Below are 12735 nucleotides of genomic sequence, written 5' to 3' on the forward strand. Positions count from 1 at the left end.
CGAATGTCCAAGGTTTGGGATCATTTCACGTTGAACATTAATGAGAAGACTGTGGTGTGTGTCCACTGCAAGACCGAGCTGGCGTACCACAGCAGCACGACATCCATGCTGCAGCATCTCAACAGAAAACACCCATTCTACTTGGCAGACCGCCGAGTAGAATGGGTGTTTTCTAAATTGGTACTTTTGGTAGAAAATATGGTTTGCTACTCCATGCCTTTTGAAATAAAAAATGTTGATTTTTCAAAAAAAGGAAACAAATTGGTTGTTCATTATTAATTGACATGTGTTACTTATTTTCTCATGTTTATTGGGTGTCAAGCAACTATGTTGCGAGACAACCTATTGTTTTTGTATGAATTCCTATTATTGGGTGTCAAGCAACTATGTTGCGAGACAACCTATTGTTATTGTACGAATTCCTATTATTGGGTGTCAAGCAACTATGTTGCGAGACAACCTATTGTTATTGTACGAATTCCTATTATTGGGTGTCAAGCAACTATGTTGCGAGACAACCTATTGTTATTGTACGAATTCTTCTTCTTATTATTGGGTGTCAAGCAACTATGTTGCGAGACAACCTATTGTTATTGTACGAATTCTTATTATTATTATTATTATTATTATGCTGCCATTGGAGTCAATGGCAGCCCATAGAACCGCTTGGCGAAAAGTTGTGAAATTTGGCACACTTGTTCAGGACTGCCCCATTAGCCCATTAAGCCAATCTAAGGTCGCTAGCCCAACAGCTCTAGCGCCACCAACAGGTCAAAGTTGGGCATGCATTCATGTTCATAACTTTTGACCTATTCGACCAATTTTCACAAACCAGGTATCATTGGATTCCTTGAACCAAGCCCAGTTCAACAAACCCTATGACGTCATTGCGCCATGACGTATATGTCCGCCATCTTGGTTTATGTCAAAAACCTTCAAAATGCTACTCCTATCACAAATCTTGTCCAATCATCTCGAAACTTGGCACACATGATCTTCTGGCCATCCTTGATGAAAAACATCGAATAGATTTGTCAAATTCAAAACCGTTTGCCCGCTAAAGCCAATCAAATTTGGCGGCGAAGCCGCCAAACAGGAAGTGAGCCGATTTCTCAGCATCCCTTTGACATATCATAACCAGACTTGGTATATAGACCCATGGCCTCATAAAGGTGACACTGATTTAATTTGGTGACCTTTGACCTGTAGGGGGCGCTGTTATTAATGTCCATGTGTTTTGACCTCTTTCCCTTCACATGAGTACATTTACAACTTATTTTCAATGTCTGGTGATACTATCAGACCTCCCCGTATAGCTAGTATATTATAACTTGCACAAATATCCGCGACAGCCAATGATATTCAACCGCGAAGCCGCCAAACTGGAAAAACGCCAATATCTCAGTATCCCTTGGACAAATCATAACCAAACTTGATACCTAGACCCATAACATCATTATGGGGACACTCAATGAATTTGGTGACCATTGACCTCTAGGGGGCGCTATAATTAATGAAGACGTGTTTTAACTCCTCTCTCTTCACATGAGTACATTTCAAACTTATTATCAATGTTTAATGATACTGTCAGACCTCCCCATATATCTTGTAAATTATTTTGTTGATATTGTTCCGAATACCCCTATGTATTTGTGACATTTGTTCTGTCAGGCAGACTGCATTGCCCCCTTACCTCTAGGTGGGGTCCTTTTCCCATTTACTCATCCCACCGGCTGTCGGTATTGCCGATTTCCGAGGCGGTCGTCATGTAGCCCCCTGGCCGATTGCGTCCATCCGGCAGAATAAGCCTACCGAGTCCGATTATGCTTGACACCCACATTGCTGCTCGCAGCTATATTTATTATTATTATTATTATGCTGCCATTGGAGTCAATGGCAGCCCATAGAACCGCTTGGCGAAAAGTTGTGAAATTTGGCACACTTGTTCAGGACAGCCCCATTAGCCCATTAAGCCAATCTCAGGTCGCTAGCCCAACAGCTCTAGCGCCACCAACAGGTCAAAGTTGGACATGCATTCATGTTCATAACTTTCGACCCATTCGACCAATATTCACAAACCAGGTATCATTTGATTCCTTGAACCAAGCCCAGTTCAACAAACCCTATGACGTCATTGCGCCATGACGTATATTTCCGCCATCTTGGTTTATGTCAAAAACCATCAAAATGCTACTTCTATCACAAATCTTGTCCAATCATCTCGAAACTTGGCACACATGATCTTCTGGCCATCCTTGATGAAAAACATCGAATAGATTTGTCAAATTCAAAACTCTTTGCCCGCTTAAGCCAATCAAATTTGGCGGCGAAGCCGCTAAACAGGAAGTGAGCCGATTTCTCAGCATCCCTTAGAAATATCATAACCAGACTTGGTATATAGACCCATGGCCTCATAAAGGTGACACTGATTGAATGTGGTGACCTTTGACCTCTAGGTGGCGCTGTTATTAATGTCGAAGTGTTTTGACTCCTCTCTCCACATGAGTACATTTCAAACTTATTTTCAATGTCTGGTGATACTAACAGACCTCCCCGTGTGGCTAGCATATTATTTATTGCAGAAATATCCGTGACAGCCAATGATATTCGACCGCGAAGCCACCAAACCGGAAACACGCCAATATCTCAGCATCCCTTTGACATATCATGACCAAACTTGTTAAATAGACCCATAACATCATCATTGGAACACTCAATGAATTTGGTGACCATTGACCTCTAGGGGGCGCTATAATTAATGAAGACGTGTTTTAACTCCTCTCTCTTCACATGAGTACATTTCAAACTTATTTTCAATGTTTAATGATACTGTCAGACCTCCCCATATATCTTGTAAATTATTTTGTTGATATTGTTCCGAATACCCCTATGTATTTGTGACATTTGTTCTGTCAGGCAGACTGCATTGCGCCCTTACCTCTAGGTGGGGTCCTTTTCCCATTTACTCATCCCACCGGCTGTCGGTATTGCCGATTTCCGAGGCGGTCGTCATGTAGCCCCCTGGCCGATTGCGTCCATCCGGCAGAATAAGCCTACCGAGTCCGATTATGCTTGACACCCACATTGCTGCTCGCAGCTATATTTGGGTGTCAAGCAACTATGTTGCGAGACAACCTATTGTTATTGTACGAATTCTTATTATTATTATTATTATTATTATTATTATTATGCTGCCATTGGAGTCAATGGTAGCCCATAGAACCGCTTGGCGAAAAGTTGTGAAATTTGGCACACTGGTTCGGGACAGCCCCATTAGCCCATTAAGCCAATCTCAGGTCGCTAGCCCAACAGCTCTAGCGCCACCAACAGGTCAAAGTTGGGCATGCATTCATGTTCATAACTTTCGACCTATTCGACCAATATTCACAAACCAGGTATCATTGGATTCCTTGAACCAAGCCCAGTTCAACACACCCTATGACGTCATTGTGCCATGACGTATATTTCCGCCATCTTGGTTTATGTCAAAAACCTTCAAAATGCTACTTCTATCACAAATCTTGTCCAATCATCTCGAATCTTGACACACATAATCTTCTGGCCATGCTTGATAAAAAACATCGAATAGATTTGTCAAATTCAAAACCGTTTGTCCGCTAAAGCCAATCAAATTTAACCGCCAAGTTGCCAAACCGGAAGTAAGCCCATATCTCAGAAGCCCTTTGACCTATCATAACCAACCTTGGTAGAGAGACCCATGACCGCATCACGGTGACACTGAATGAATTTGGTGACCCTTGACCTCTAGGTGGCGCTGTTATTAATGTCGATGTGTTTTGACTCCTCTCTCTTCACATGAGTACATTTAAAACTTATTTTCAATGTCTGGTGATACTATCAGACCTCCCCATATAGCTCATATATTACGTCTTGCAGAAATATCCGCGACAGCCAATGATATTCGAGCGCGAAGCCGGAAAACCGGAAACACGCCAATATCTCTGCAGCCCTTTGACATATCATAACCAAACTTGATACATTGACCCATAACATAATCATGGGGACACTCAAAGAATTTGATGACCATTGACCGCTAGGGGGCGCTATAATCAATGAAGACGTGTTTTAACTCCTCTCTCTTCACATGAGTACATTTCAAACTTATTTTCAATGTCTGATGATACTGTCAGACCTACTCATATAGCTTATAAATTATTTCTCATTGCAACATCAGAACTTGGCCGCCATGTTGAAAGTTGTCAAAATCAGTTGTAAATTCCCACAGGCCACAAATTATGTCCAATCTTCATGAAACTCTGCATATATGATCTTCAGACCAAGCTGAACTAATGTGTTAAACAGCTTTCTCAAATTCAAAACCGTTTGGCCGTGACAGGCAATCAAACTTGACGGCGCTCATTAATGGGTAGACACTGCACTCGTGTGGCGATAAGCGGTACTTAATGTATAATGCAACAATGACTATATTTACCATTCCGCCCACTTAAAATATAAACTGCAATTCCCACTGGATCAGATGCTTCACGAACCACCTCCAGAAGGGATGCTTGTTTACATGGTGTCTCTTTTAGGGATATTGTTCCGAATACCCCTATGTATTTGTGACATTTGTTCTGTCAGGCAGACTGCATTGCGCCCTTACCTCTAGGTGGGGTCCTTTTTCCCATTTACTCATCCCACCGGCTGTCGGTATTGCCGATTTCCGAGGCGGTCGTCATGTAGCCCCCAGGCCAATTGCGTCCATCCGGCAGAATTAGCCTACCGAGTCCGATTATGCTTGACACCCACATTGCTGCTCGCAGCTATATTTATTATTATTACGCTGCCATGGGAGTCAATGGCAGCCCATAGAACCGCTTGGTGAAAAGTTGTGAAATTTGGCATACTGGTTTAGGACTGCCCCATTAGCCCATTGAGCGAATCTCAGGTCGCTAGCCCAACAGCTCTAGCGCCACCAACAGGTCAAAGTTGGACATGCATTCATGTTCATAACTTTCGACTCATTCGACCAATATTCACAAACCAGGTATCATTGGATTCCTTGAACCAAGCCCAGTTCAACAAACCCTATGAAGTCATTGCGCCATGACGTATATTTCCGCCATCTTGGTCTATGTCAAAAACCTTCAAAATGCTACTTCTATCACAAATCTTGTCCAATCATCTCGAAACTTGGCACACATGATCTTCTGGCCATGCTTGATAAAAAACATCGAATAGATTTGTCAAATTCAAAACCGTTTGCCCGCTAAAGCCAATCAAACCGGATGTAAGCCCATATCTCAGCAGCCCTTTGACATATCATAACCAACCTTGGTACATAGACCCATGGCCTCATAAAGGTGACACTGATTTAATTTGGTGACCTTTGACCTGTAGGGGGCGCTGTTATTAATGTCCATGTGTTTTGACCTCTTTCCCTTCACATGAGTACATTTACAACTTATTTTCAATGTCTGGTGATACTATCAGACCTCCCCGTATAGCTAGTATATTATAACTTGCACAAATATCCGCGACAGCCAATGATATTCAACCGCGAAGCCGCCAAACTGGAAAAACGCCAATATCTCAGTATCCCTTGGACAAATCATAACCAAACTTGATACCTAGACCCATAACATCATTATGGGGACACTCAATGAATTTGGTGACCATTGACCTCTAGGGGGCGCTATAATTAATGAAGACGTGTTTTAACTCCTCTCTCTTCACATGAGTACATTTCAAACTTATTATCAATGTTTAATGATACTGTCAGACCTCCCCATATATCTTGTAAATTATTTTGTTGATATTGTTCCGAATACCCCTATGTATTTGTGACATTTGTTCTGTCAGGCAGACTGCATTGCCCCCTTACCTCTAGGTGGGGTCCTTTTCCCATTTACTCATCCCACCGGCTGTCGGTATTGCCGATTTCCGAGGCGGTCGTCATGTAGCCCCCTGGCCGATTGCGTCCATCCGGCAGAATAAGCCTACCGAGTCCGATTATGCTTGACACCCACATTGCTGCTCGCAGCTATATTTATTATTATTATTATTATGCTGCCATTGGAGTCAATGGCAGCCCATAGAACCGCTTGGCGAAAAGTTGTGAAATTTGGCACACTTGTTCAGGACAGCCCCATTAGCCCATTAAGCCAATCTCAGGTCGCTAGCCCAACAGCTCTAGCGCCACCAACAGGTCAAAGTTGGACATGCATTCATGTTCATAACTTTCGACCCATTCGACCAATATTCACAAACCAGGTATCATTTGATTCCTTGAACCAAGCCCAGTTCAACAAACCCTATGACGTCATTGCGCCATGACGTATATTTCCGCCATCTTGGTTTATGTCAAAAACCATCAAAATGCTACTTCTATCACAAATCTTGTCCAATCATCTCGAAACTTGGCACACATGATCTTCTGGCCATCCTTGATGAAAAACATCGAATAGATTTGTCAAATTCAAAACTCTTTGCCCGCTTAAGCCAATCAAATTTGGCGGCAAAGCCGCTAAACAGGAAGTGAGCCGATTTCTCAGCATCCCTTAGAAATATCATAACCAGACTTGGTATATAGACCCATGGCCTCATAAAGGTGACACTGATTGAATGTGGTGACCTTTGACCTCTAGGTGGCGCTGTTATTAATGTCGAAGTGTTTTGACTCCTCTCTCCACATGAGTACATTTCAAACTTATTTTCAATGTCTGGTGATACTAACAGACCTCCCCGTGTGGCTAGCATATTATTTATTGCAGAAATATCCGTGACAGCCAATGATATTCGACCGCGAAGCCACCAAACCGGAAACACGCCAATATCTCAGCATCCCTTTGACATATCATGACCAAACTTGTTAAATAGACCCATAACATCATCATTGGAACACTCAATGAATTTGGTGACCATTGACCTCTAGGGGGCGCTATAATTAATGAAGACGTGTTTTAACTCCTCTCTCTTCACATGAGTACATTTCAAACTTATTTTCAATGTTTAATGATACTGTCAGACCTCCCCATATATCTTGTAAATTATTTTGTTGATATTGTTCCGAATACCCCTATGTATTTGTGACATTTGTTCTGTCAGGCAGACTGCATTGCGCCCTTACCTCTAGGTGGGGTCCTTTTCCCATTTACTCATCCCACCGGCTGTCGGTATTGCCGATTTCCGAGGCGGTCGTCATGTAGCCCCCTGGCCGATTGCGTCCATCCGGCAGAATAAGCCTACCGAGTCCGATTATGCTTGACACCCACATTGCTGCTCGCAGCTATATTTGGGTGTCAAGCAACTATGTTGCGAGACAACCTATTGTTATTGTACGAATTCTTATTATTATTATTATTATTATTATTATTATGCTGCCATTGGAGTCAATGGTAGCCCATAGAACCGCTTGGCGAAAAGTTGTGAAATTTGGCACACTGGTTCGGGACAGCCCCATTAGCCCATTAAGCCAATCTCAGGTCGCTAGCCCAACAGCTCTAGCGCCACCAACAGGTCAAAGTTGGGCATGCATTCATGTTCATAACTTTCGACCTATTCGACCAATATTCACAAACCAGGTATCATTGGATTCCTTGAACCAAGCCCAGTTCAACACACCCTATGACGTCATTGTGCCATGACGTATATTTCCGCCATCTTGGTTTATGTCAAAAACCTTCAAAATGCTACTTCTATCACAAATCTTGTCCAATCATCTCGAATCTTGACACACATAATCTTCTGGCCATGCTTGATAAAAAACATCGAATAGATTTGTCAAATTCAAAACCGTTTGTCCGCTAAAGCCAATCAAATTTAACCGCCAAGTTGCCAAACCGGAAGTAAGCCCATATCTCAGAAGCCCTTTGACCTATCATAACCAACCTTGGTAGAGAGACCCATGACCGCATCACGGTGACACTGAATGAATTTGGTGACCCTTGACCTCTAGGTGGCGCTGTTATTAATGTCGATGTGTTTTGACTCCTCTCTCTTCACATGAGTACATTTAAAACTTATTTTCAATGTCTGGTGATACTATCAGACCTCCCCATATAGCTCATATATTACGTCTTGCAGAAATATCCGCGACAGCCAATGATATTCGAGCGCGAAGCCGGAAAACCGGAAACACGCCAATATCTCTGCAGCCCTTTGACATATCATAACCAAACTTGATACATTGACCCATAACATAATCATGGGGACACTCAAAGAATTTGATGACCATTGACCGCTAGGGGGCGCTATAATCAATGAAGACGTGTTTTAACTCCTCTCTCTTCACATGAGTACATTTCAAACTTATTTTCAATGTCTGATGATACTGTCAGACCTACTCATATAGCTTATAAATTATTTCTCATTGCAACATCAGAACTTGGCCGCCATGTTGAAAGTTGTCAAAATCAGTTGTAAATTCCCACAGGCCACAAATTATGTCCAATCTTCATGAAACTCTGCATATATGATCTTCAGACCAAGCTGAACTAATGTGTTAAACAGCTTTCTCAAATTCAAAACCGTTTGGCCGTGACAGGCAATCAAACTTGACGGCGCTCATTAATGGGTAGACACTGCACTCGTGTGGCGATAAGCGGTACTTAATGTATAATGCAACAATGACTATATTTACCATTCCGCCCACTTAAAATATAAACTGCAATTCCCACTGGATCAGATGCTTCACGAACCACCTCCAGAAGGGATGCTTGTTTACATGGTGTCTCTTTTAGGGATATTGTTCCGAATACCCCTATGTATTTGTGACATTTGTTCTGTCAGGCAGACTGCATTGCGCCCTTACCTCTAGGTGGGGTCCTTTTTCCCATTTACTCATCCCACCGGCTGTCGGTATTGCCGATTTCCGAGGCGGTCGTCATGTAGCCCCCAGGCCAATTGCGTCCATCCGGCAGAATTAGCCTACCGAGTCCGATTATGCTTGACACCCACATTGCTGCTCGCAGCTATATTTATTATTATTACGCTGCCATGGGAGTCAATGGCAGCCCATAGAACCGCTTGGTGAAAAGTTGTGAAATTTGGCATACTGGTTTAGGACTGCCCCATTAGCCCATTGAGCGAATCTCAGGTCGCTAGCCCAACAGCTCTAGCGCCACCAACAGGTCAAAGTTGGACATGCATTCATGTTCATAACTTTCGACTCATTCGACCAATATTCACAAACCAGGTATCATTGGATTCCTTGAACCAAGCCCAGTTCAACAAACCCTATGAAGTCATTGCGCCATGACGTATATTTCCGCCATCTTGGTCTATGTCAAAAACCTTCAAAATGCTACTTCTATCACAAATCTTGTCCAATCATCTCGAAACTTGGCACACATGATCTTCTGGCCATGCTTGATAAAAAACATCGAATAGATTTGTCAAATTCAAAACCGTTTGCCCGCTAAAGCCAATCAAACCGGATGTAAGCCCATATCTCAGCAGCCCTTTGACATATCATAACCAACCTTGGTACATAGACCCATGACCCCATAAAGGTGACACTGAATGAATCTGGTGAGATTTGACCTCTAGGGGGCACTGTTATTAATGTCGATGTGTTTTGACTCCTCTCTCTTCACATGAGTACATTTAAAACTTATTTTCAATGTCTAGTGATACTATTAGACCTCCCCGTATAGCTAGTATATTATTTCTTGCAGAAATATCCGCGACAGCCAATGATATTCGACCGCGAAGCCGCCAAACCGGAAACACGCCAATATCTCAGCAGCCCTTTGACATACCATAACCAACCTTGGTACATAGACCCATGACCCCATCACGGTGACACTGAATGAATTTGGTGACCATTGACCTCTAGGGGGCGCTGTTATTAATTAAGACGTGTTTTAACTCCTCTCTCTTCACATGAGTACATTTCAAACTTATTTTCAATGTTTCATGATGCTGTCAGACCTCCCCATATAGCTTATAAATTATTTCTCATGGCAACATCAGAACTTGGCCACCATGTTGAAAGTTGTCAAAATCAGTTGTAAATGTCCACAGGCCACAAATTATGTCCAATCTTCATGGAACTTGGCGTATATGATCTTCAGACCAAGCTGAACAAATGCATCAAACAGCTTTCTGAAATTCAAAACCGTTTGGCCGTGACAGCCAATCAAACTTGACGGCGCTCATTAATGGGTAGACACTGCACTCGTGTGGCGCTCATTAATGGGTAGACACTAGGGCTGTCACTTTTTCCAAAAATGAAATTCGAACGAATTTAGTATGTCCATAATTAATTCGAATACATTCGAATACATTCGACCCCCGCCCCTGCCCATAGAACTATTAAAAAAAAAAAGAAAAAAAAAAAGAAACACGACAACGACTGTTGTCGTGTTTCTTTTTATTTCTTGTGGAAATCACGTATACCTACTGAATTCATAACAGCACAGCAGGATAAAAACACATCTTTGATAACACATTTGTAAACACAACAAGAGGAAGCTCCGACACACAAGTGCGGCTGTCTTTTACGCATTAACAATAACTGCTCGGAGCGCGATATGCGGAGCGCATGTCGTCCATGGCACACACAGCCTATATAAACGAACAATCTGTGAGGCCGACCTCCAACACGGCATGCTGCTCTTTTTATTCCTTACGGAAAGAAAATTACATGTAGTCTCGCAGCTCTCCGTTACCGCTGCAGCTGCTTCTGTCACCCGTGCTGTATAAGTCCCCAAACAGGCTGCCCATCGCGCCCAGCGCAGCAGCGGACTTTTCTCCCTGTCGTGTGCGATCAGTGTAGGTCTCCGTTTCAATGAGCTCGTGTGAGAGGCTTTCAGTCACGAGATGTTTCTGTGCAGGGGAAAGGTGGACTAACCGGGAGAAGCGGGGATCCAGGAGGGCCGCTTTATTGAGGAAAAGCCACTCGCCGCTCTCTTCTTTATAGCGCATTTTTACAGTTCGAATGGAGAATTACACTTCGAATTCGAACTTTTCACCCCACCTTCGAACGAATATTCGAACTTCGAATAAAAAGTGACAGCCCTAGTAGACACTGCACTCGTGTGGCGACAAGCAGTACTTAATGTATAATGCAACAATGACTATATTTACCATTCCGCCCACTTACAATATAAAATGCAATTCCCACTGGATTAGATGCTTCACGAACCACCTCCAGAACGGATGCTTGTTTACATTGTGTATCTTTAAGGGATATTGTTCCGAATACCCCTATGTATTTGTGACATTTGTTCTGTCAGGCAGACTGTACTGCGCCCTTACCTCTAGGTGGGGTCATTTTCCCAATTGGTAAACATTGACGAGTACTCGCATAGCGCTCATCCCACCGGCTGTCGGTATTGCCGATTACCGAGACGGTCGTCATTTAGCCCCCTGGCCGATTACGTCCATCCGGCAGCATTAGCTTACCGAGTCCCATCATGCTTGACACCCACATTGCTGCTCGCAGCTATATTTTATAATTACTTTTCAATTAAGCAATGCATGTTTTATCCGATTACTCGATTAATCGATTACTAAAATATTCGATAGCTGCAGCCCTAATTGGGAAACATGTAGTGTCGCACTTCCTGAGACTCACCTGCAGCCTCAGCACCACACCCTCTGTGATGTCAGTTCTGACCCTATCCATAAGCACTCTAAAGTTAACTCTAGTCCTCATTTCGATAAATAGTAAAAAGGTTCAACACGCGTTTGGTTTCAGGCAATGCTGCTGGACCCAGACGGCTCCTGCCTGTCGCCGAGCTCCAAACCACACATCTGCGAGCACTGCAGCGCCGCCTTCCGCAGCTCCTACCATCTGCGCAGACACGTGCTCATCCACACAGGTGAGTGGCTCTCGGTGGTCCCAGCAGCTTCACCTCCCTGCACCAGCCTCATCTCTGTGCCCACTGTTTTACCCTCCTGCTCTTTGACTCAGGAGGTGCCCTCAATCGTCCCAGATGAACACGGTCCAAGCCCGGCAATGTTGTCTCAGAAATTAAATATAACAGGCAATTGACTCAACACGTTATGAGCAAGGATACTAATAATAATGTTGCCCTACTCCGGAGATGGCAGTGACCTAGTCCGTGTGATATGTTTTATGTCCTACACTGCAAGCCTCTGGTGCCAGGTCTATAAGCAGACCTAGGACTGAAGCGAGCTGGGAGTCAGCTGTGACTCACTAGTGTGGAAAGCCTTGATCGGCTGTGACTCACTAGTGTGAGAAGCCTTATGGTGCGTTTCCACCGGCCGGTTAGGCACAGCTCAGATACGGCTTGCGTTTTCACCGCCGACAATACCTTTATGGTAGGGCTGGATAAGCTGGATGGCGATGCCGCGGCATCTACGTAAGCATTGTGACACCTCATAGCAGCCCGACACATTGTAGCCTGCTAATAAATCAAAGGAAAAGAAGAATGTTACACAATAAACAAAGAGCAACAATGTAGGATGTCCAAGAAGGACGGCAAACTTTTTCATGACATTTTCTTCAATAAAAAAGCTTTTGCCGTTGTCCAGAAATACCTTGAGGGTAATGTGTATGATTTTTATTATCCCCCTGTCGCACGGGAGTGATGATTCTCTCGACCAATCAACACACTGCGTGTGTAGTTTGAACTTGTTGGCAACCTCTCAGACCGCTTGGTACACCAACGGAGGAGCACTGAGAGATAAGTACAGCTATACCCAGCTAATGCCGCTTTTCCACCGCACATGTAGCTCGACTCGACACGGTAGCAGCGCGGGTCCTTCTCCACCGCAAATAGTACCTCCGGGACGTGGGCGGGG

The 12735-nt window shown here is 43.6% G+C and overlaps 1 protein-coding gene across 2 annotated transcripts in view; it reads left to right on the top strand.

Moving 5' to 3' along the window:
- LOC130371680 (zinc finger protein 281-like) overlaps positions 1-12735 on the top strand; it is a 49578-nt gene that overhangs the window by 18647 nt on the left and 18196 nt on the right. Inside the window, exon 4 of one of the 2 annotated variants that reach the window (XM_056577536.1) lies at positions 11666-11789. In XM_056577536.1, coding sequence (XP_056433511.1) covers positions 11666-11789 — 124 coding nt within the window. The remainder of the gene's footprint in view (positions 1-11665; positions 11790-12735) is intronic. The other variant, XM_056577535.1, reaches the window with a different exon arrangement.

This window comes from Gadus chalcogrammus, chromosome 18, assembly GCF_026213295.1.
Source record: "Gadus chalcogrammus isolate NIFS_2021 chromosome 18, NIFS_Gcha_1.0, whole genome shotgun sequence".
NCBI lineage: Eukaryota > Metazoa > Chordata > Actinopteri > Gadiformes > Gadidae > Gadus > Gadus chalcogrammus.